Raw genomic sequence first — 23555 nt, 5'->3', positions numbered from 1 at the left:
ACAGCGAACCTAGGAGTCACAAGAGCAGGCCAAGCGCCACAACCACTGCCTCTGCGATAAAAGGGGGGAAGTTCCCTCCTGGGGAAGTGTAAACCCTGACACGGCTGCAGCAAAGCTTTCGCTCCTACTTCCTTCACCCAGGCTCTTCCCACTCCCCATAACATCACTGGCGTGGAGCCGGTAGCAGCACGCAGCAGAGCCCTCTGACTGCAGCAGACCCAGAGCCCCAGAGGTTCCGGGAGGCCAGTCCCAAGGGGCTGATGCCAGTCCCAAGAGGCTGATGTCAGTCCTGATCCTTGCAGCTCCCGGGCCTGGAGCTGAGCCGTCGGGGAGCTGTTTCTGGTTTCAGCACATGGAGTTTCTGTGCTGAGACACAGCCAGCCCGCTTTCCTCATCCATGGCTGGCTCCCCAAGAGGAATCCGTGGGGCTGGGAAAGGTCATCCTGGCTGAACTAACTGCCCTTGGATGGGACTCACTGGGCAAGGGACAGCTTGCGTCAGGCAGGCTAGGAAACGGAGCAGTAGCTTTCGGTCCCTCGCGTCTGTTCATTCTTCTAAATTCTGCTTGAGCAGGAGGCAACAGTAGGGCCTTGGCAGGGTGTTTGAAGGGAACAACAAGGGGAGGAAATTAAGCCAGACAGCCAGCAGGACCAAAACAAAGGTTAGGCACAGGAGGGAAGCGGAAGGGCACAGACGCAAAGCATGGACCTTCCTGCCTGTGCCCTCACAATGGCTGGCTTGCGCTCCCCTGGTCTGCAGGGCCCTGGCTGCTTGCCCCAGGCAGGCTCAGCTTGAGAGCACAGCTGGAAAGGATGGGACACCGGTCACTAGCCCACTCAGGAGCCCTGCATAGAGCCAGCTCACAGCTCTTCCCCAGGGAAGCCCCATCTGCTCCTTGGTGCTTCGTGCACTGGGGCATCCCCTGCCTGCTCTCCTTGGCCCTCTGCCCAGCCTGCATTCCTGGCCCTTGCCGGGAGCAATGTGGCAATCGCCGGCGCTGGCAGAGAATGACAGGCAAGCGTATTTTTGACCCAGCTGCCTGCTTGCAGACTTCAGCGAAGCCTTGTAGTGAAACAGGACCCCCCTCTCCCATCCCCAGTCCTGCCAGCCCACATTTCTGTGGTGGGCAGATGTTGTTCCTTGCCCCCCCCCCTCGTTCCCCAGCACTGCCACCCCAACAAATGGGGTCCTGGGCTCAGGGGCAGTGTCACTTACAGGGAACATGTGTCTGGCCTGGGAGGAGGGGGCATTTAAATGGGCAGCTGGGATTTTTGTTGTTGTTGTTGTTGTCCCCTGCTCTGGAGCTGTTCCTGCCACTCGTGCTGGTGGCAGACCCACGTGGAGGGGAGCTGAGCACTACCGGCTCCTCTGGGAGAAGGGGCTGAGCGGCGTCCCGGAGCGGGAAGGATCCCAAGGAGGGTAAGAGCCAGCAGGGGAAGAGAAGGGGAGGAGAGCGGTCCCCTCCAGCGCTTCTTCCCCAAGCAGCCCCCCGCTCCCAGAGAGGCATGACTCCCCCCCCCCCCCCCCCCCCGAGCATCCCGCTCGGGTCGGAAGGTGCGAAGCCAAGGCACTTCGGGGTGCGGGGGGAGGGAGTGCGGTGCGGAGGAGGCTGACGGTGCACCCGCAGGTTCGGGGCTGGGGGGCAGCATGCCCGCCCCGCCGCTGGCCGCCCCGCTGCTGCGCGCCCTGCTCGCCCGCCTGCTGCCGCTGGCCCGCCAGCGCCTGCTGCCGCCGCTCCGCCGCCTGGGCCGCCGGCTCCGCTCCCGGGAGAGCCGCCAGGCCCTGCTCACCTGCCTGCTCTGCCTCCTCAACCTGCGCAAGAAGGCGGACGACTGAAGCCGGCCCGGGGAGGGAGGAAAAAGGGCAGGGGCAGGGCGCGGGCGCGGCCGCTCTCCCCCGCCCGCCGCGGGAGGAGGGAGCCGGGCAGGGGAGGGGACGCGGCCCGGCGGGGGCGGAGGGTCGGTCCGCCCGCCCGTCCCGCTCGCCCGCCCCGCTCTCCCGCAGCCGAAGCCGGTCCCGGCCGCCCGCGCCTTCCCGCTGCGGCCATGGGAGCCGGGCCGCCCCCCGCCCCGCTGCCCCCCGCCGCGGGGCCGCCCCGCTGAGCGCCCCCGCGGGAAGGGGCGGCCCCGCCGCCGCCGCCGCCCGCCCGCCCCCGGGGAAGGAGCCGGCGCCGCCCGGGCGGTCTCCATCACCGGCGCTGCCGGGCGGCGGGGACCCCGCGCTGCCGCTTCGCCCCGCCGCGCCCGGGCCGGGCTCCTCGGCTGCTCCCCCTGCTCCCCTCGCCCGGCCGGGAGGGCGAGGATGTCCGGCAGCACGGCGAGGAAGGTCCAGCCCTTCACCATCAGCACCAAGCTGTCGCTGCCCAAATGCGCCGCCGACTTTCCCGGGGACCCCTGCCCCGGCATCGCCCTCGCCTCCGCTCTGGACAACCACCGCGGCCTCCGCCGCAGCATCAACCAGCGCATCTCCCTCTACCTGGCCCAAGCCCGGGCCGGCCCCGCCGCCCCCGAGGGTCGGCCCCGCAGCCCCAGCCCCGCCGAGGAAGCGGGGACCGACGAGGAGCGGCTGAACCGCAGCTCCCTGGCCCGCTCCATTAAGAAGATCACGCTGTCCAACTGGCATGGGGAGCCCGGCCCGGGAGACTCAGGGGGACCCGGGGACTCTGGCCGGACCGGCGGCGAGAGGAACCACAACAACAACAACAGCAGGCCAGGGAAAGCCCAGTTCAAGGTAAGCGCTCCCCGTACCCTGCGCCCTGCTCTCTTCCCTGCGGTTCTCCGATCCTGGCAGGTCCTGGGGGGAGGCTGTGCCCTGGCAGGGGATCTCTGTTGCCTTGTCCCCATGTCCTCCCGGCAGCACTCGCTACAGGGCTCCTGGGGCAGTTGCTTTTACTCCTACATCCCCCCCCCCCGACCCCCACGCGCTTCTCTGTCCCGTCAGGCTGGAGGCCTTTGCGGGTGAGCTGGAGGTGAGCTTTCCCAAGGGCTGAGGTGACCCAGAAAAACTCTACCCCGGAGCCCGGCTACCGAGGGCTCAGCTTTTGGGATGCCCAGGATGATGCCGTTGTTTGTGGGGAGCTAGGAACTTGCTCTCCCATTTACCAGAGGGGAAACGGAGGCTGGGAGAAGGGAAGTGACTCATGGAGGGCCACGCAGCCAGGCAGAGCCGGGACAAGGCTAGGAACAGGACCCAGGGCTCCCGGCACCCCACCCTCCGAGTATGAGTGCTAGCAGGCACGGAGGTCCAAATCCGTCAGTGCCGGAGCCCAGGAGACCCCCTGCGTGGTTGGGATGGGGCGGAAGGCAGTCCAGAGACCTCGCCATCTCTGGTTAGAGCAGGCAGGAACTCCTTGGGATTTAACCTTGACCCACCACAGCTGGTTTCCCGGCGGGATAGCGCTAGGGAGAGCTGCACAGCCCACTGCCAAAACCCTCGTCTTCATTGCCAATAAAGGCCAGGCACGGCCTCGCAAGAGCTGCCTCTTTCTCCGGCACGCAGACAGCTCCTCACTGGGCGGCCGGAGTCTGCGCAGCCCAAGGGGCATCGGCACGAGGGCTCCCCTCTTTCATATAAGGTAGGGACACGTGCTCGGCACGGTGCAGTGGTGCGGGGCTCACAGGAGGCTGCCAGGATCGGTCCCTCCTCCCTGTCCGGCTGAGGGGGGTGGATTGGAGCTGGAAGTGGGGGGCAGGCTGCAAGATGGAGCTTTGAGAGGGAGAGAAGGAGCCAGGGTGCAGGGGGAGAAAGCATGTGTTAGGCAGGACAGCAGCCAGAGGAGAGAAGGGAACACTGTCCCCTACACACTTTAGGGCTTTCCCAAGCGTGCCCCCCAGCCCTTGGCTCTGCCCTTCACTCCTGCCCCATAGGAATGGGGGTCTCCTCGGGATGAGCACAGTGCAGCCCGAGAGGGTCTGGCCCCACTCGTCTTGCTCGTGGGAAGTCACTGGCACCTCTCTTTTATGGGCTGTGGCGAGTATGTGCCATGTTAATTTTGCTTTAAACGAGGGGAAAAAAGTGTTCGCAGAGAAGGCAACTGAGGCTGCTGCACTCGTTTCACGTGTGACTTTGCTCGTGTCATGAAGCCTGGGGTCCTGCTGGGGAGCGGTTAGCACGGCACCTCACAGATGCCGAGAAAGGCACAGTTCCTTCTCCCAGCCTTCGGTTGCTGCAAAAGTTTGTTGTTTTGCCGGAGCGAGGACCGGGCTCCGGCCAGAGGGACCGGGGAGGAGGGGCAGTCCCAATGGAGCAGCTCTGCGGGAAGGATGAAGTCATCCTTGTGCCGACAGCCCTGTTTTCCTGCGGCTGACAAACTGTGAGACAGAGACTTTAAATAAAGCTCCCGTGTCACCTGCAGGCTTCTCTCCCACAGCGGAGCCCTAGGCAGGGGCCACGCGGTCTGCAGCTGGCATGGGATGCTGCTGCCTCGAAAAGGGCTTCCTAGGGTCTTACATCCTGTAAGCGTGTCACGTTTAGCTCTCCACCATTCCCTGAATGGGCATCCAAACCTCCTGGCCCTGCGGTCAGGCACAGAGGTGCCGCCTTCTTCTGGCACCCTCCTGCCAGACATGCTGAGCTCTCGCTGCGCCTGCCAGGTGGTGACTCGGCCTCACTCCCTGCCCGCTCTTCCTGCTCAGGGTGCGATGCTGTGGCGTGATGCACTGGTCTGTCTTCTGCAACCACCAGCCGGGCTCCACAGCCCCCTGGAAGGGTCCGATGGTGCTGATGTTCCAGGGCTTATAGGGTTGTTGGGCTGTTTGTGGGGCTCTGATCCTTTCTGATGGCAGTAGCTCTAGTGCTGGTGGCTGCCATCCGCAATGGGACTCTTCCGCAGTCCTGCAGAGATGGTAGGAAGCCACCTTCTGTGCAGGGAGGGAGTCCTGCTTTGCCTGGGTTGGTTCCCCCTTGGACACTGTCCCCAGTCTGGAGCAGTCCAAGTGACACTGGGCTGCGTCTGGCTTTGGCTGATCCACCGTCTCCTTCGCTGCGGTCTCAGGGGAGACCAGGGAGGGAGTGTCGGGGCAGCACATGTTGCCCACCACCTCGTGTTGCCCTGTGCACCCTGGGATGGCTGTTACAGTGACAGCAAGGTGGCCCCAGAAAGGGAGTGGAAGGAGGTCCCTAAATTGCTGTATCTAACAGCCCAAGAAAAGATTCATCCGTGACTGCCCTTGTATGTGATCCAAGCAATCCCACGCACCTCTCCTCCTGGGGCTGGGCTCTGTTAAGGATAAGGTAATGCAGAGTTCATCCTCTCCGTGCCTGGCCATGGTGCCTGGGCTTCCTTCCTCCTGCCTCTCCTGCTCCCAGCCTCACCCCAGTCCTGTGGGAGCCATTCCCGGCGAGTCAGCCACCCCCTTAACTCCTGAAACAGGCCAAGGTGAAGGATCAGCGGCTGAGAGGATTCGGGTTCGTGCCAGTGTGGTTATTGCCCTCCTGTGCCCTTGCATCTCTGTTCTGCTGTACTGGGATGTGCAGGGGAGGCTGACCATGAGCATCCTTAAATGACCAGGGGCCAGTGGTGACCACTGAATGGGTTTCTGCTGGCTTTGGAGTCAGTTCAAGGGGGAAAAGGGTGTGTATGTGTGTGGGCTAAAATGGAGAAGGGGCTGAGCAAAGCAAGTTTGGGAGCTCTTGCCACTTGCTGAACACGTGGCCAGAGCTGCAGACGCTGCCCAGAGAAGCCTGACCTAGATGTGTGAGGAGGGATGGGCAAGAGCCCAGCCAAGCGGTGTCTGGGTACGGCCAGCAGCCTCCTCTGGCCCAGGGCAGGGGGAGGTGGGCACGCACCCATCCGTTCTCTCAGCTACTGGGACAGTCAAGAACTTCCAGGCTCACAGCTGCGCCTTCCCTTCTCTAGGTCTTCCTCAGGAAGGACGTGGATGTGGAGGATGAGCAGCGGGAGGCCGGGAGTCCCCGGACCGGTGGTTTCTGCTCTCCGGTGGACAGAGGTTCCCCCTTCTACGCAGTATGTCCCCCTACCCTGGCTGTTTAGAGGGTCTGACCCAGGGGTGCAGCCTGGGGCTGAGCAAGCGAGGGCGGCCGCCGATAGTCTGCCCAGGCATGCCGCTTTAAATGAAGGGACAAGCTGGGCATGATGGAGCAAAGGGGTAGCCCCCAGGCCAGCACCCAGAGGTTTTATCCCTTCCAAGGGAGCTGGATTATGGGTTCCTCCAGCCCTGGCAATGGACTGAAGATCTCAGAGTTGCAGGAGGGCCTGAGAATCTATGTTGCTATTTGAGGGGAAAAAAAAAAGGAAGAAAAAAAAAAAGACAGAGGATTTCTCTAGTTCTTGTGGTTAGGCAGAAAGACTTTGAAAAGCGACTCCCATGCCGTCAGCAAGGCAGCACATGCCAGAGTGCTTAGAGAGCCTGAAACAGTTGCCTGAACCCTGCTGCTCCGCAGGCTCCTGGGAGATTGCGCCCTGGCAGGCTCGGGGGTGGCTGGGACCCCATGGAGCAGCTCACACCAAGATCCCTCGGGGAGGAAGGGCTGCCCCAGCCCGGCCCCAGCAGCGATTTCTCCCTGATGACAGCAGGCAGTGAGCCCTGCACCTTCAGGTTTCTCCTGAAGATGCTCAGGCTCCTGTTTGTCCCCAGTTAGTGTGCGGTCAGGTCCCAGTGTACGGTCAGGTCCCCGTCCCCTGGCAGAAGGGTGGGAAGCAGATTTCCCAGGTGGCTGTGCCGTCCCCTGGGCTGCGTGCAGCTGGGCCCGGGGCTGAGGTTGGAGCGGGGCCAGCGCTTTCGCTGGCTGGCCTTCACCGTCACCCCTGGAAGAGCTGGAGCCCTGACAGAGGGTTTCGTCAGCGCCAGCCGCCCATGAGGCCGAGCCCCAGGGGAGATATTGCACTTCCTGCCCCTCCACCACTGCTTGCTTGGGGTGGGGGTCTCTGGGTGCCCCTGCAGAAGTGGTGGGCTGAACTCATCGGGGACCTATCCCATGGCCCCCCCATCTCATCCCCTGGCAGCATCCCCCAGGGTGACACAAAACGGATGCCACAGACATGAATGCTCTTTGCAGGGATGTGCAGCCACAGGCTGGAGAGGCAGCAAGCATGGTATCCCCCTCTGAAGCGGATGTGAGGACCAGCCTGCCAGCCTGGGGTGACCCAGGGCTGAAGGGCAGCCTGGCAACCCCCTGCCGAGGCTGTGAAAGCCACTGGCACAGCCTTGGTAGGGGGGAGCTGTGCCTCGGGGTGCTGGGAGAGCACCCCAAATATGTCAGTGAAGGAGTGGGCTCAGGGACAAGGCAGGCTGACCTCATTTATCTGGGTTGCTGAAATGCTCCCGGAAGGCAGTGGGGAGGGCTCCCTGGGGCAGCACACTGACCCCCTCGCTTCTGCCTGCCCCAGCTGGCAGGACCCCCAGTGCCATCACCCCGGAAAGAGAGCCCCAAGGGCAAGGAGCCTGTGGCAGCACTGAGATGCGGTGGGCGAAGCAGCATGGGAGCGGCCTCCCTCCTCGACCCGAGCCCTCTAGTAGCCCAGTTCAACCGTGAGATGCTGCAGGTGAGGCCAGCCGAGGTGCCCGCCCAAGGGGCTGCATGGGGAGTGGAACAGGGGGGCCACCAGCTGCCTTTCATGTGAGCTGTGGGGTGGGGTGCGCGGCGGGGAGGGCTGAACTCCCGGCCCCGAGCGAAGCCGTGGTTGTGGCATGAGATCATGTTTGGCCGCCTCTCCCTGGCTGTCGGCCCTGGGGAGAGGGGGTCAGCCTGCACCAGGGCCCTGCTTCCTCCCCATGTGCGCACGCTCCTCCCGTCCCCCATCCTCCTCCTCCTCCTCTTCCCGGCTCCTGTCTCTCCCCAGCGGGAACCCGGATGGTGCGGGGTGTCTCGGGGGGTACTGGTTCCACACCATGCTGGGGAGGGTGCACAGGCACTTGCATGAGGGAGCTGAGCATGGGGAGAGGAGATGCTTCGTGCAGGGATGTCCCACGCAGAGACCCTCCGTGTTGCCTGCCTTGAGGGGGCCCTGGCTTCTCCTACCAGTCTGGGCAGGCAGATACTGGAAAGAAGCGAGATACTGCTCGCCTTCCCACCCCTATCGCCACTGTCGCCATCCTGAGCCCCTTTGGTGGCCCGTTCTCACTCAGAACAAAGGGGTTGTCTGCCAAAAGGGTGCCCTCTGGTCCCTGTCGTGGCTTTGGGAGGGTGTGGCCTTGGGTCCCCGAAGCTGCGTCCTCGGGGCTCTGGCGGAGGCGTCCGGCCACGTGGCTCTTCCTGCCTTGCAGGCGGAGGGCTGGGTGCGAGGCAAGCTGCAGGACCTGAAGGACGGCTGCGACCTCCAGGACTGGGAGGAGGTGGCTCAGACCCTGCAGCGGGACATGAAGGATTTTGAGAACAGGCTGATAAAGCTCAACCAGGTGAGGCTGGAGGGCGGCATGGCTCCCATTTCCCACAGCACCCGTGTCCCCAGGCTCTCCGCAGTGGAGGGTCCCTGGGAGCCCCTGATGCTTAGTGAGTCCCTTGGCCCCACAGATGGGCGAGCAGCTGATGTGGCGGGCGGGCTCCAGTGCCGATGGGGTGCGGAGGCAGCTAGTGGCCCTGCGGGACCAGTGGCAGCTCCTGAAGCAGACGGCTGCCAGCCAGAGCAAAGCCCTGGGGGGGCTGCGGAGCCTTCAGGACTTCAACAGGAAAGCCGAGCGGTTGGAGGCATGGATCAGGCACAAGGTGTGGGATGCGGGGTGTGCGGTCCGGGGAGGGGGACAGCCTGGCTGTTCCTCCTCCTTCTCACACCCTCTCTTGGCCCAGGAGGAGAAGCCCTCCCTGGCAGCCCTCCTGCAGGAAAGCCCAGACAAGATCCAGCTCACCCGCCGCATCCTGGACTTGAAGCAGGTGAGAGGCTGCTGGGGGGCTGCCAACATGCTGGGGACCCCAAACCCCACAAGGCTGGGGCATGGTGCAGGTCCCTGAGAGAGGGGCAGGAGGGACGGCCGAGGGACGCTGATGTCTGTCTCTCTGCTCGGGCCAGGAGGAGCAGCAATTCCAGAGTCTGCATGAGGAACTGAACAGCCTGGCTCAGAAGCTGGAGAAACAAGGCAAAAGTGAGAGCAGGAGCATCTCAGCCCGGCGCAAGCACCTCAACAAAACGTGAGTGGAGGACACACGGGCTGAGCAGGGGCGAGCTGGGTGCTGGGAGCCCCTTGCCCCAGCTCTCCATGGCTCCCCAGGGGCGCATGAGCTGCCCTTCATCTCTTCCTCTCTGCCTGCACAGGTGGCTGCGGCTGCAGGGGACGCTGAAGGAGCACCACGAAGCCCTGCAGCTGGCCCTGGAGGTAGCCGCCTTCCTCCAGCAAGCAGATACCCTGCTTGGGGCCATCCACGCCAAGGTACCAGCAGCTGGAGCCAGGGTCAGCCCGGTGCGGGGCTGTTGCATGGCCAGGGCAAAACTGGGTGGGCAGCACCTCGCTCTCGTCCCCTGCGTGGGGGTGGCTGTGGTCCCAGCACTGTCAGCCTAGGGCTCAGGGAGAGACCCGGGGAACGGAGCCTGGTGTAACATGGGGAGCCGGAGCAGCAACCTCCACTTTGCAGTGTCCCTTTCTGCCGGTGCTGAGGGCAAGGCCCTGTCCTCCTCCTGCCGCTGACTGCAGCTTCTTCTTGCAGCAGAGGAGCATCTGCAGCGTGGGGAAGCCAGGGGAGAGTGAGCCGTGCTGCGATCGGGATGTCAGGGACATAGCCAGCCAGGTGATGGTAAGTGCAAGGCTCTGCCTCATCCTCTGAGCCCTGGGGAGCATCCCGATGGAGGGGGGATGTGTGCCTTCCTGGGTCAGCGCTGGCATCGGCAAGGCTGGGAGCTTGGTGGGCGCCCCTCAGCCATGTGGGGTGGGCGGGGCTGTGTGATGGATGGGGGAGCTGCCTCAGGGGCAGCAGGGGACTGGGCTTGGTGCCCGCTGCTTCTCCTGCTCCGACAGGGCCAGTGGTGGGTTGCTGTCATGCACCCACACCGCAGCTGCAGTGGCTCGTCCCTCGCCAGCCCTGTCATCACTGCCCTGCTGCTCTCTCCTCAGATGCTGGATGTGACCGTGTCCCAGCTCCTCAGCCTGCAGCCCACCCTGGCAGCCCGAGTCACCCCCAAGCACCGAGACGTCAAGGAGAGCTGGGCGCAGCTCCAGCAGGCACTGAGGTAGGGCACAGCCCAGCAGGACCCCCAGGGCCCCAACCCTGAGCCCCCAGTGCTGGGGCCAGAGGCTTGGGGAAAGACCTGGGTTAGCCCCTAGCCTCTGGGGCACCAGCTCCACTCAAGGTCCCTCTTTTCTCCATCCTCTGTTCCCCTGGGCCCCCCTTGCACTCTTTTCCCAGGACGGAGAAGGCTCCGGCACTGGCGACTGGCTCCCTGGCGGGAGAAGCTGCAGCTCCAAGCGTGGAGCCCCGGGGAGACGACAGTGGCCATGGGGCTGTGAGGAAGGAAGCAGGAGACAAATGGACAAGATGCCCTGGGAGCACAGTAAGCACTGCCTTCCTTTGCACATCTCCAGCACCTCCACCTCGGGAAAAGGAGGGAGCTTGTGGGAAAGGGGTTCGGGAGCTGGACAAAGCCCAAGCTGAGCACAGCTGTGACCTGGCCCCACTGCTTACGGGAGGCAGTAAGTGCCGGGTCTGGGGTGAAGTGATGCACGCTTTGGGCTGGCAAAGGAGGAATGGGACACTTTGTGCTCTAGGTCCTGAAGGACATGCCAGGGAAGGCGGCGGAGCATGGGAGAGGGGAGACGAGCAGCCCGGGCTCTCCAGCAATGGGGCAGCCCCCTCATGGTGGTGACAGCAAAAGGTACTAGCTTGTGGAGGTGGCTGTGGGGAGTGGGATGGAGTTGGAGGGGATAGGGATGGGGGTCCCCTGTGCAAGGGTATGCCTTGCAGTCCTGCCTGTCCCCCTCTCTGCAGGAGGAGGAGAGAGGCAGAGGTTGAGTGGGGAATGCAGCAGCCAGACACCCAGGAGCAGGAGGTCTGTCAGGCCGTGAATGCGGTAATTTATCCCCAAGAGTCCCCTTTGCTCCCCGCCCAGCCAGCGGAGCCAGTGCTGGTGGGGGGACTCCCTTCCCTGACCCCCTCCTGCTGCTTGTGGGCATGCGCCCTTGTGCACACACGCTCGTCCCTGGTCTGGGTGCTAACGCAGCATGTCTCCCCGCTCCTCAGCAGACTGTGTCCCCGCATAAGGACAGTGCAGGTCCTGGTGTCCCCCCGTGCCCAGTGGGGGACGTGGAGAGCCTGGAGGCAGCAAGGATGCAGCGGGAGCCCCTGGACCCCGGCTGCAGAACCAGGGCTGTGCTCCCGGTGAGATCCCTTGGGTGTGGGGTGAGGGAGGGACACCAGGCAGGGCCCATCCTAACTGCCCCCCTGCCTCGCAGGAGGGGCCAGCACTGGGAGGGCCCCCAGGGAGCCCACAGGTGGAGGCCATGCTGCGGGAGCTGGGAGACCTGTGGGAGGACTTGCAGAGGAAGCACCAGGAGAACGGCGCCGTGCTGCGGGAAATCGATAAGGTACATGGTGGCAGGGCTAGGGTGGGCACGGGGGCATGCCCCAATCGCAGCAGCTTGCTGAGGATTGGCAACTGATGCTGGTACCTGCAGGGATGGGATCCATCAGCGTTGGCACCAACATCTCTGGCTAGCCTTGCAACCTGCGCGCTGCTCTAACTGTGCCGCCCGAGCTGCCAGTACCCTGGGTACCTGCAGTGGGGTGGCAGCGTGGCTCCTGCCTCCCCTGGGCAGCTCAGATCCAGGCTGATGGGCTCCCCACTCTCTCTGCAGGCACTGAGGCTGGTGGGGGAGCTGGACCGGGCTGAGCGGTGGCTGCAAGCCGTTGCCGGGTCACTCTCAGAGCCAGCCACCATGAGAAGCCCAGCAGAGCTGCGCCGGGACCTGGAGGAGACAGGCAAGCTGGAGAGGCAGCTCTTGCTGTGTGGCCTCAAGCTCCAGGCACTGCGGGAGGAGGCAGCGGGCGAGCCTCCTACAGAGCACGAGGGGGCAAGGAAGATGCAGAGGAAGGTGGAGATGGTGGAGGAGAAGTGAGTCCTGGAGGAAGATGCCTCCTCTCTGGTCCCTAGGTTGGGCAGGGAGGAGGATGCTTGCCCCAAGGAGGTGAAGAGGATGCTGGCACCCATGACAGACACCTGTCCCTGCAGGTTGGCACGCGTGCAGGCAGCTCTGCGGCGCCGAGCGGCAGACCTGCGTGACTCCCTGGTGCTGTCTGAGTTCCTGCAGGACCTGCAAGAGGAGGAGGCACGGAGCCGGCAGGGACCTGCAGCGGTGAGTAGCGGGGCCAGGCATCCGCTGGGATCGCTCAGCACCTGGGACCAGCCGAAGGGTTGGTCTGTGGCTAGCAGGGGGACCCCCACGAGTGTCCCCCTCCAGTCCAGCTGCCTGAGGGGTCACTCCCCATCTCCTTCACGCCCGGTGTCTCTGTTGGCTTCAGCCAGGGAGCGGGCATTGTGGCTCGCAGGAGTCTTTTCCCCTGCTCTCAGCCCGGACTGGGCAGCCACTGAGCAGCGAGGACATGAGCCGCCCCTTGGGAGAGCTGCAGGAGGCTGTGGAGATGTTGAACGATGCGGCGAAGGAGCGTGAGCGGGTCGTGGAGGTGGCAGCAGAGACGGAGAGCCTGGAGCGCCTGGTAGGGGATGGAGGCGGGAGGTCTGGGAATGCAGCTGGGTGGTCCACCTGCAGCTGGACATGCTGGCTAGTCGAGGCAGGGCATGCGCCTCAGCTGGTCCCAGTGGGACACAAGGGTGTTGGAATACACGGAGACTGCTCTGTGCGAGGCTGGTATCCCCATCCCTCCCATGGCTGGTGCTCCCTGCCCTTTTGCAGGCGTGTGGCCCCTAGGCTGGGGTGGGCTGGGGCTGCATGGTGAGTGCTGACATAAGGGGTCCCACACTGGGGCTCATCTCTCTTCTCCCCCTCACCCATCCAGGTGGCAGAGGTATCCCCGCACCTGGAGGCCCTTCGATGCAGAGCCGAGGCACTGGCTCGTGACACTGCCCAAGCAGAGAAGGGCTTCACCGCAGTGAAGAGTGAGAAGGACCTCCAGGGGCTGCAGGGCTTGCTGAGCCAGCAGCAGGAGATGGAGGTGAGATCCGGGGAGTGCCATGCCTGGCCATGCCCATGGCGGGGAGGCATCCTGGCTGGCTGGAGCTGTCCCGGGGAGGCGCTGGCCCTTGGGAATACAGGTGTCGTAAGCCTTGGCACGCTGTGCCTGCTCTGCTCCCCTCTGCCAGCGCAGGCCAGGCAAAGGGAGAGAGCTTGCATCAGCTCCCATGTGCCAGCCCCTGGCTGCCAGTACCTCAGTCATCTTTCTGTTGGTGGGGAGGGGACTCGCGCGACCAGAGCAAGGAAACCAGGCAGCCCTCCACTCTGCCCGTCTGCCAAGGGTGGCTCTGCCCCCTCCATCCATGTATCCTCTCCGCCATCCCTTCATCCTGGGATGGGACACAGAGGAGCTCAGCCTGGTCGTGGAGGGGTTGGATGCATCCTGAATCTTTTCTGCCTTTAGCGTGTGGTGTCGGAGACCCTGCAGGGGCAGCTGGAGGAGCTGGAGAGGGCAGCTGCCCGCTTGCAAGAGTTGTGCCCAGCTCGGCTGTGCCCCGTCAGCCGGGAGGTGCAGGAGACACTGCGGGCCTGGGCAGGGCTGCGAAAGCTGCTGCAGGAGACCCGGGCCCGTGTGCAGCAGGCTGGCCGGCTGCGGCACTTCTTCAAGGATTACTTAGCCATGATGTAAGTGGCGATGAGCCATCGGGGTTGCTTTTGCAGCGGTTGGGGGGGAGCCGGTGAGAGCGCGATGTTGCCAGAACATGGGCTGCTGGCGAGTACCCGGGCAGTGCCGGAGCTGCAGTCAGGCAGGACCGTGAGGCACCTGGAACGATGTGCTGCACCAGGGCTGCCTGCTGTGGGGCAGCCCCATGGCATCTTGCTCTGGCCTGCCAGATTTGTCACTACCTCAGCGAGCTGCTTCCAGCCATCCCTGCGCATGGGAATGGCTTCCCTGTGGGGGACGGAGGGGCCGGGTCGTTCCTCAGCCCATCCTTTACATGCCCACAGCTCCTGGACGGAGGACACGCGGGCTCAGATCTTCTCCGAAAGCCCAAGCAGCCACGGCCTCCCTGAGACTCCATGTGAGGAGCTGGAGAGGAGAATCGAAGGGAAGCTCAAAGAGTTTGAGGCGCTGGCGGCAGCGGGGCAGCAGCTGGTGTCTGAGGAGCACTACCTGAGTGCAATGGTAAGGGCGAGGAACAGGGGGAGCCACCTTTGGACCCCCTGAAATCCTCTGGGGACAGTGGCTGGAGGAGAGAGGGAGGTGCAGTCACAGAGCCCCAGTGAGCGGTAGGGGGCCAGCCATGCATCTCCAGGTCTGCTCAGGGCAGGAAGAGGTTTCACCCAGCAATGGATGCTGAGACCTCAGGTGACACCACTGATCCTGTCCCACTGCCGAAAACCCCCTGATCTCTTTCCATAGCAAGGTGTCCTGGTAGGGCCAGTGTCCCTGAGCCAGGGGTCGTTGTGGGCTGCCCAGCATCTCTCCTCCCCTCAGATCAAGGAGCGCTTGGAGGAGCTGCAGAGCATGCTGGGCTGGGTGCTGGTGCGCTGGCGAGCACAGAGGCACCAACGGGACCCAGGGAGCAAGCAGGAGTACAGAAGGGACATGGAGAGCCCCCTGGGCGCATCCCCCACCAGCCAAGTGAGTACTCAGCTGCGCTGAGACCATCAAGGAGTGGGCCTGGCCTCGAGGCTGAGCTCCTGCAGAGGCACTGGATGGAGCGGGTGGTGCAGAATTAGGGGAGGGACGTGCCCTGGGACTCTATAGGGCACGGGCAGGATGGGCAAGGCAAAGGGAAGACTGTCCTGAGAAAGTGCATGGCCCCAGCAGCCCTTCCTCCATGTTCCCTCTCTTGCCCCACTCCCCAGGAGCAGCGTGCCCCCTGCGCTCAGCCCCAGCTGGAGAGCATCCGCAGCCCAGCAGGGTTCATGCCCTGCTCCCTCCCTGAGCCCGTGCAAGGATTGGAGCCGCGAGTGCCAGCGGGAATGACCATCTCCCCACCGGCATCACCCCTCTCGGATGACCCACGGGGAGCGGAGCGGAGCTGGAGGGAGCCCAGCAGCTCAACGCCCTGTGGCATGGAACCACGTGAGGAGGCTGGCGTCTGGGATCCTGCTGAGACCTCCACGCTGCTGCTGCCGCCGCAGGGCCCCAGCGGGCTGGGGGGGACGGTCAACCTCATCCTCAGCATCGGCAAGAAGGGTGAGAAGAAGAAGGTGGCTGGTGGCGAGCGGCTGGAGGAGGATGCGCTGCGGACGGTATGTGGGGGACGGTAGGCGACTTTGACAGAACCATGGGCGAGCACCCAGCGCCTGTCCCAGGGCCGGCCACCGCCGTGCAGCCAGGGCAGCTCCCTGGAGCTGTGCCCCCGTGCAGACCAGGGGGCTTTGAGGGCTGCAGGGTAAACCCCGCAGTGGGACTCCCTCAGGCTGTTTCCAAGTGAGCTGCTGGGGCTGTGTCAGTCTCAGGAGAGGAACTTTTGGCTGTGCTGATGCAGAGCGATGCCTGAGGGCTGGGGACCAGCTTTAGCCACCCCCTTTTGCCTGCGCTCTCCTCGCCTGCTCTGCCCTCAGCTCTCTGTCTCTCTCTCTCGCCCGCTCAGCTCCCTGCCACTAAACCCTCGAGCTGTAAAACCTTTTGGAAGCGTTGCCAGGGGCTTTTAGGAAACACTTGGGGTAGTTTAAAGAGAAAGAGAAAGCCGCCTCGCCAGCTGGTGGAAGAGGTAACGTCCCCAAGGGAGGCTGCATGCCGGGCAGAGTGGCTGCATGGCGTGAACCCGCCTGCTACCAACCCACCTGGCCCTGCCACCGTGCCCTGCCAGTGATGGACCCTCGGGAGAGGGGAAACCCTCCCAGTGCCATGGGCTCTGGAGTGTGGGTGCTGGGGCATGCAAAGAGGGGGCTCAGATGGGGCTGGCTGCAGTTTGGCCACCCAAGTTAAGTGGTTTTGGTGGCCATGGAAGAGGGTCCCCCTTCCATCACCGAGGGAGCAGCAGCAGCCCCTTGTGCAGCCGACTGAAGGGGTCAAGGGTGGATGGGGCTGTGTGAGGGTGCATGTTTTAAGGGGGGCTCACTCTGGGTTGCATGGCTTGTAACCCTGGGGCTGGGAGCCCAATATTTTGCTGGAGTTTGCATCCGTTTGTTGCTTCAGACCCTGTGCAAAGGGCTGTGTGCGAGGAGCCCCCAGGGCAGCCGCGGCTGGGCCCCCCACACAGCCAGGCTGGGTAGCCCAAGGGAGAGGGCAGGGGGTTGGGGAACATCAACGCAGAGTGAGGGGCTGCTGGGCTGCCAGGAGGGTTTTGGTAACGAGCACCCTCCAGCATAAGGGGTGCAGAGGGATGCTGCTCCAGCTCCTGCAGGCAAAGCCCTTTTAGCTTTCATCCTGGCAGCTGCAGAAGCCCAGAAGGGGCTGCGGCTGGGCTGGGGAGACTGCTTGCGGGGAAGGGGAGGGGAAGGGGCTGTGCTCAGCCCCTGCCCTTGCATCCGCATGCTCCGCTACCTGGGGGCACACAGGGGTGGCAGGGATGGGCAGCAGCGACTGCTGTCTCAGTAGCCGCCCAAAAGTGGTGACTTGGAGGGCAGCGGTGCTGGAGGAGAGCCGTATGGCACAAGCAGCCCCCACTGCACCACACCTGGGGGTCTCCATCATGGGCAGAGGTTCCCCTTTCTGCCTCTTCGATGCCTGCACCAAGCCCCTTGGGGGCTGAGGGCTGCCTGCCCTGCCGCCGGCTCCATGCTTGCCCAGGCACAGCACAGAAGAGGGTGGTCAGCGCGGGGTGATGGAGACTCCGGTCATGGGGGTCACCCATCCCTCCTTCTCTATGTCCCTAGGTGCAGGTGGAGACCGGGAAACCCTCCAGCGTGAAGCGGCCACCCGCCATCGCCCACTGCCCTCCAGCATCCAGTGGCGGGACACCGGCTGTCTCCCACACCCTGCCCAAGGCTGGGGCCGGCTCCCTCTTCAACAGCCTGCAACGGCGGGAGCGGGTGAGGGCCGAGCAGGCCCAGCTGCTGACGCTGCAGGGCATCATGGGCGCCAGCTCCCTGCAGCCCGTGCCCGAGGAGCGCCACGGCCCCAGCAACACGTGGCCACAGAAGTGCGGCCGGAGAAAAGCGGGGCTGGGGGCAGCCACTGCTGGACCCCGACTCGGGGAGCTGCTGCTCTACGTCAGGAACCCGCTGGTGCGGGACATCGATGCTGAGTGTGGGGCGGCCACCCAAGATGCCCGCCTCACCAACCCAGAAACCACATGCCCTCACCTTTCCCTGGGCTCCGTGCTCAGCCTGGAGCTGCCCCGGGATGTGGCAGTTCTGGGGTGCCACCGAGGGGCTGCGGCACAGTGGAAGGAGGCAGAAGGGCAGGAGCAGAGGCAGAGTGAGGGGGTGAGGCCACGGGTGTCCATAGGCACATGCGGGGCTGGATGGCAGGAGGATGTAGATGTAGATGGGCACAGTCCCCAGGGGCCCCATGAAGGGCTGGAGACGTCCCTCAAGAGCGAGCAAGGAACGTGGTTTGAGGAGGTGAGCTTCAACCCCAGCTACAGCCGGCAAAGGGCCCACCATGCCGGGGAGGAGCGCTGGAGCCCACGGCGTCCTGGCAGCAGCAGCAAAGACCTGGACTTCAAGCTGAGCCGGCCGTCCCATGTCAGCATGCTGCACGAGCGGGTCGGCCGGGAGAGGGACGAGCTGGCCTCCCGGCTGGGCCAGGATGGCAGCCCCAGCACCACTGGCAGGGCCAGGCATTGCGAAGCCGCTCGGCCGGAGCTCGGGCCATCCCCTGCCGGCATCGCAGTCCGGGCAGGAGCGGTCTCTGGCACTGCCCATGCCACACAGCACCCAGCCAGCAGCACCCAGCCCCAAGAGTCCCCGGCTTCCCCTGCTGCCCCCACCCAGCTCTCCGTCTTTGAGTGGGCACTGGGGTCCCCACAGCCCCCCAGCCCTGTGTCGGGCACTGAGGAGGTTTGCCACCCTGCCCACGGGCAGTTTGAGGAAGAGGAGGAGGAGCTGCAGGCCATCTGGGATGGAGCGGGCGAGGAGCGGACAACCAGCCCGCAAGCAGGCAGCCGTGCCCGCTGCCGGCCGGGGAGCGGGGCCAGCAGCATGGCCAGCCCTGAAGCCACGGCTGGCGGGCCCCTCATCCTCTCATCAGCCAACAATGTGCTAGTGGCCAAGTTCACTCTTCCGACCGCCGCCCGGCTGCTCCGCAGCCCTTCAGGAGAGAAGAGCCCCGGCATGGGGCACAGTGGTGGTGGCAGCCCCAGTGGGACCAGGGTGTCCCCCCGTACGGAGGAGCTGGTGCCCACAGCCCCTTTGGATGGCCCCGGCGCCTGGGATCGGCGGAGGCATGGGGAAGAGGAGAGAGAGGGCGGTAAGGTGAGAGCTGTGGGCTGGGAGGTCTTCCACAGGGTCCATCAGGGGATTGGGGGCCACCGCAGGCAGCAGCTGGGTTACTCGCTCCAGCAAACGTGACCTGTGCTTGGGGACCCCTCAATTCGGGTGGCCTCTTTGTTCCAGCTGGGGGATGGAGGGGGAAGAGCTAGGTGCTGAATTTAGGGGTCACCGCCAGCTAATTTGCTCACCCCCTGTCCCCTTGCAGGCCCCCCCGGGTAAAATGGAGTTTCAGATGATGGAGGGGACGCTGGAGAGGAAGCACGTGTTGCAGACAGGAGGGAGGAAGGTACAGGCACGGCTGCAGGGCTCCTTCGGGACTGGGGTGCTGGGGCATGGCGGGGGGCGTCCAGATTTTGGGGCAAGAGTGCAGCCAGGGATGTTCCTGGCACCACTATGACAGGGCTGCTGGCCATCCTGGGAGGGCAGAGCCCACCGGGGCTGGGGGCATTTTGACTGACACAGGACCACTTGTCTTCTCCCAAACCCACACCCTGTCCCCTGCTCGCATCCCGCAGGCCAACTGCCGGGCCTGGGGCCTCTTCCACGCCGTGCTGATGAGGCAGACACTGTGCTTCTACCAGGACCGCAGGGACAGCCTCAAGGTGTGCTGGGGGAGAGCAGGGGGACACTCGAGGGGGACTGGCAGTGGGGTGCCCTTCCTTGCACCCCTACAGCTGGGGAGGCTGGCGCCTGCCAACCCTGCTGTCGCTCTTGCTGTTCCCTGTGCTGCAGAGCTCCGTGGTGGCCCTTCCCCTGAATCTCTCCGGGGCAGTCTGCACCCCAGATGCTGAATACACCAAGAAAACCAACTGCTTCAGGCTACAGTGAGTCACCTCAACCCAGGGCAGCCGGGGTCTCATAGCCACAGCCCCCCACGAAGTTGAAAGGAGCTTTGCACTGCTGGGACAGATGCACGCCAACACCCCCAGCCAGGGCCAGCTCTGTCTGATGCCTAGATGAAGATTTCCTTCTCATCTGCTTCCCTTCTTTCCCAGGCTGGTGGGGGTTGTGGTATCTGCACCCCATGTCTGTCTCATTGCTGACTTGTTCTCGCCCCCTCGCAGGCTGCGGGATGGCTCTGAGTACCTCCTGAGGGCCCCCTCCCAGCCCCTCATGAACGAATGGGTCTCCAAGCTGCAGCAAAACTCAGGTGAGCAGCCCTTGCTGGCGAAGCACGGGCCTGGGCATATTCAGGTACCACAGGTGTGCAGCCCCTGCTGAGCCCTCCGATACACGGGGCGGGGGGGTTCAGAAGAGACGGAGCACGGCATTGTCCCTGATTTATGCATCCTCCTAACCTGCCTCGAGAACAGCAGTTCTCTGCCAGGCAGGATTTGGAGGCTTTGTTTTCACACCACATACACAGTTATAAATCAGGAATAGCACAACTGACGTCAGTGGAGCCTCAGCAGCAAAAAAAGCCAGTGTCAGGAAAATTATAATTATGCCTCTGTCTTCCTCCATCTCCTCTGCGGGGCCTGCAAGCCCCTTGCCTGCCCTCCAGGCAAAGAGATCTGTAATACAGAGGTCTTCCCACTGCTGTACCCATACCCGAGGGGGCTCAGACCCTGCCGTGAAATCCTAGGCTGGCTGGCAGGACCGAGAGTGGGCATTAGAGCAGGAGGTCGGAGGGGCCAGCCCTGCAGCGCGGGCTTCTGGACGCTCAGATGGCTGGAGCGAGGGCTGGCTCTGGACAGTCCTGTGCGCTGCCAGCACCCTGCAGGTTTTTTGCTGTGCCCCCAGGTTTCCCTGAAGTGGATTACTTCCAGGCGGCGGCACAACGTGTTGAAGGCACCAGCGGTGCTGGGGGGTGAGTAGCCAGGAGCCAGCCAGCCAGGTCTCGTTATTGCAACCCTCTCCCACATTTGCCAGTGCGTGGTGCAGGGTGTCAGTGGGCCGATCTGGTTCACTAAATCTCTGCTGTTTTCCAGTTTCAGCAAGGTCCCCAGCCCTGGGAGCTCCCACCTCCAGGGACATCATCAGGTCACAACCACCAAGAGCCAGGAGATCATGGTGCTACCCCGCTCAAACGCCCGACCACAGCAGCCTCTGGGCAGCCAGGATGGCCCAGCCCATGGGGCTGTAGCAGCAGCAGGTGACTTTCCTGTCTGGCTGGGCTCCTGCTGTCCCCCAACTCCTCTCCCCAGCCCAGAGAGGTGCAAGGGAGCTGACTGGGGGAAGCTGGAGGCTGTCTGTCAGTCTTGAAGTCAGTGGGGTCTGGGCTAGGAGTCCCAGGGTCACTTGCGCAGGAACAGGGTTGAGGGAAGGACCAGTTACATCCCTTCACTTCCTGGGGTACTGGGATAACCACGCATTTCCCTGTTCTCTTGGGGCTGACACAGGGATGTCCAGTGGTGGCCTTGCCTTGTGACATGTCTCTATTCCACTTCAGAGGATGCTCGTGGGGCCGGGCACAGAGAGCAGCAGTGGCCACCCCGAGGGTCACCGGGGCTGTGGGACAACAGCTGCCGAGAGGATGACTATGGGCTGGTGGCCAACAAGAGGAGATCCTACTCCTTCACCTCAGGTATGGCCCTGGTTTGGCTGTCACTGCCAGGAGATGGCACCCCTGTCCCCAAAGACACCCCAGGGCAGGTGGAATGCTGCTCCAGCACCCACCTGTTCCCACATTCCTGTGCCCTAGGCTGCAGCCCCCCATAAGGGGAGGGCTCTGGGGGGCTGGCAGTGCCTGCTGTCACCCTGCCCTCCCTGTTGACTACTCCCTCTCGCAGCCACGTACCAGAAGATCACGCCGGTGGCCGTGCCCAAGGAGCCGGTGGAGGCTGGGAGTAGCTACTCTGTCACACTGTACATCGGGGAGCAGGCGCCAGCTGTGCCCCGAGCACGCTGCCACTCCTTCGTGGCCCAGCCGGGGAGCTCGCGGGACACGCTGGGGGAGAAGACCCCTGGCCCCCCTCGCCCCAAGAACAAATCCGTCTTCAAGAAGTTCTTTGGGAAGAAGGAGTGAGCCCCAGCCGAAGGGGAGAAAAGCCCCAGCCTGCCTTTTATCCTCCTCTTGGGTGCCATTCTGGCATGGTCTTTGCTGCCAGCACCAGCTCACAGCTCGCCGCCTTCCTGGGGAAGAGAGGCTGCAGCAAAGCGGCTCCGCTCCAGCCAGCCCTGGGGCTGCACCGCATCCCAGCCACCACAGCCCCTGGCCTCTGCCCGGTGCTGAGCACCCCTCCTGCCCACCCTCCGGATGCTCTGCCCAGGTGCCCCTGGCTCCCCAGGCCTCCTGCCGACACGCAGCACAAGCAAGGATGGAGGGGGTGGATGTTTTTATTAAAAAACAAACAGACGCTTAGTCTGGGAGCTTCTTCCTCCAGCTGCACCCACTGGTGCAGGAGCAGAGGGGCTCTGCAAGGTGGTCACTGCTAAGGGGTAAGGGGTGCTTCAGATGGGGAGGGGTCCCCACAGCAGCGTTGGGGTCCCCACAGCAGCATTGGGGTCCCCACAGCAGTGTTGGGTCCTGCTCCGGGAGAAGCCTGAGCTGTCTGGTGCCTTTCACAAGGGTGCTTTGTCCTTTGTTCTCCTGTGCCTGCACCCAGCCCAGCTCATCCCATGGGGCACCCAGGCCCCTTCTCCCTGCTGCTGGAGCTCGGCGGGGAAGCTGCTGCCTGCAGACCAAATCCTGCTGCCCGCGCAGCCCTGCCAGGCCTGCCCAGCCCTCCTCTCCTGCAGGATGGCCGCTGGCCCAGGTCACGGCAGGTGGATGCTGTGTGCCGTGGAGGGAGCCAAGAGCGTGTGGCCAGACCCCCAGGGCTTCCTATCTCCCGGATATTTTGCAACAACTTCACCGGGCTGCGCCGGCTTCAGCTGCCTCAGTTCCTGCCTGCGCTGGGAAGGGGAAAGAGCAGCTTGTCCAACCTGCCCCCCGAGCACGCACCAGCCCCTGGGGGAGACGAGGAAGTTTTTGGAGCCTTGGGTGGCGAGGCCTCTCCTTGACAGGCTGTGAGGCTGGGCCATGCGCACCCCTCGCCTCCTCATATGCGTTGTGGGGCTTAAAATAGAAGCACTGGCTGCAGCCCAGCTCTGCAGCAAGGGCGGGGAGAGGAGAAATGTGGGCACAGGGCTGTCTCCCCACCGCGATGTGCCCCCAGGCTGGGGACCAGCAGCGAGGTGGAGGTGAGCATGCCAGCGTCCCCCACAGAGGGGGTGCTCCCAATGAGGAGTGGGAGGAAATGCTGGCCAGGGGTCCTTCTGAGGGGCGGGTGGGTGCACGTTTTGTGCTCCCCACCCTCTGCTCAGCTCCATCACTCTTGGCTCCGGCACCGAAGCTCGGCTGCCTGCCCTGCCTTAATGGGAAGAGGCGAGAGGGCAGCTGAGGCTGGGGTTGCGGGGGGGGGATGCCCTGGGAGGGGGCCAGCCCTGGTCAGGCCGGGGAGGAGGCCGAGGCACGGCGTTCGTGGCTCCGGCCGCACATAGCAGGAGAGCAGCCGGTGGGCAGGCGCCAGTTCATTCCTGAGCGGCTGAGGGGCCCGGTGGAGGGGGCAGCCAGTGCAGGGTGCTCTGCTGAGGGCCCCCTCCTCGTCCCCAGAGGTCCAATGCCGACCCACGGCGAGCCCCTCCGCAAGCGTCCTGCCATGGCCAGAGTCCAGCAAGCAGTGTGGGGTGACATGCACCACCAGAGAGGTGCCCCCATCCCAGGGGATGATGCTGGCAGCCGCAGCACTGCTTTCGGAGCCCCAGGCTGCCCCCCTTCCGTGGGCTGCTTTGTCTCCCAAGGGTGGCTGCTCGCCCACAGCCTCCCTTCTCTCCTTCCCCTCGCTGGCGCTCGGCCCCGCTGCAACCCGCTGACGAATCCCGCTTGCAGCTCCTATGGCAGAAGCCACTTCCCCCCCCCAATCTCCTCTACTAATCCGCCCGTGCAGGCAGCCTGCACCTGCTGAGCCAGCGGCAGCCGTGCTCAGCCGGCCCCAGCCAGCGCCAGGGCTCCGAAACCCGTTCCGGCTGCACAGCCCGCAGGCCAGCAGGGCCTCCGCACCCCAGTTCTGCCACTGCAGGAAACCCCAAACCCCCGCTTGGCAGCAGGCAGCGAGGAGGCTGCAGGCAGCATCATCTGGCACCAGGAGAGCTGAGCCCTTGAGGTAAGGGGCAGGGGGTGAGAGGAGCAAGCACTGGCCCTGCTGTGCCTTGTTCCCCCAGGTA

The 23555-nt window shown here is 64.3% G+C and overlaps 1 protein-coding gene across 5 annotated transcripts; it reads left to right on the top strand.

Moving 5' to 3' along the window:
- The first annotated feature begins 1997 nt into the window (after positions 1-1997).
- LOC147601342 (uncharacterized) lies at positions 1998-21711 on the top strand. Of its 5 annotated transcripts, none has more exons than XM_086745346.1 (32): positions 1998-2730; positions 5858-5965; positions 7349-7504; positions 8226-8357; positions 8473-8664; positions 8746-8829; positions 8966-9084; positions 9209-9323; positions 9601-9684; positions 10002-10117; positions 10294-10438; positions 10653-10759; positions 10873-10954; positions 11125-11262; positions 11337-11468; positions 11739-11995; positions 12113-12236; positions 12403-12597; positions 12898-13053; positions 13477-13697; positions 14022-14199; positions 14512-14658; positions 14886-15275; positions 16848-18389; positions 18613-18693; positions 18923-19009; positions 19140-19231; positions 19472-19557; positions 20151-20217; positions 20339-20502; positions 20800-20934; positions 21140-21711. In XM_086745346.1, exons 1-32 carry the CDS (start codon positions 2302-2304, stop codon positions 21373-21375), a joined length of 6297 nt encoding a protein of 2098 aa, XP_086601472.1. In that variant the 5' UTR covers positions 1998-2301; the 3' UTR covers positions 21376-21711. The 5 variants fall into 5 exon arrangements, with proteins under 5 accessions (XP_086601472.1, XP_086601475.1, XP_086601474.1 ...); XM_086745349.1 differs by having other exon boundaries at positions 9598-9684; positions 10873-10933; positions 11128-11262; XM_086745348.1 differs by having other exon boundaries at positions 9598-9684; positions 10873-10933.
- Positions 21712-23555: the final 1844 nt, after the last annotated feature.

This window comes from Chlamydotis macqueenii, chromosome 3, assembly GCF_036417535.1.
Source record: "Chlamydotis macqueenii isolate bChlMac1 chromosome 3, bChlMac1.mat, whole genome shotgun sequence".
In the NCBI taxonomy this organism is placed as follows: Eukaryota; Metazoa; Chordata; class Aves; order Otidiformes; family Otididae; genus Chlamydotis; species Chlamydotis macqueenii.
The sequence above is the reverse complement of the archived record's forward strand: the minus strand, read 5'-3'. Positions and strand labels throughout refer to the sequence as shown.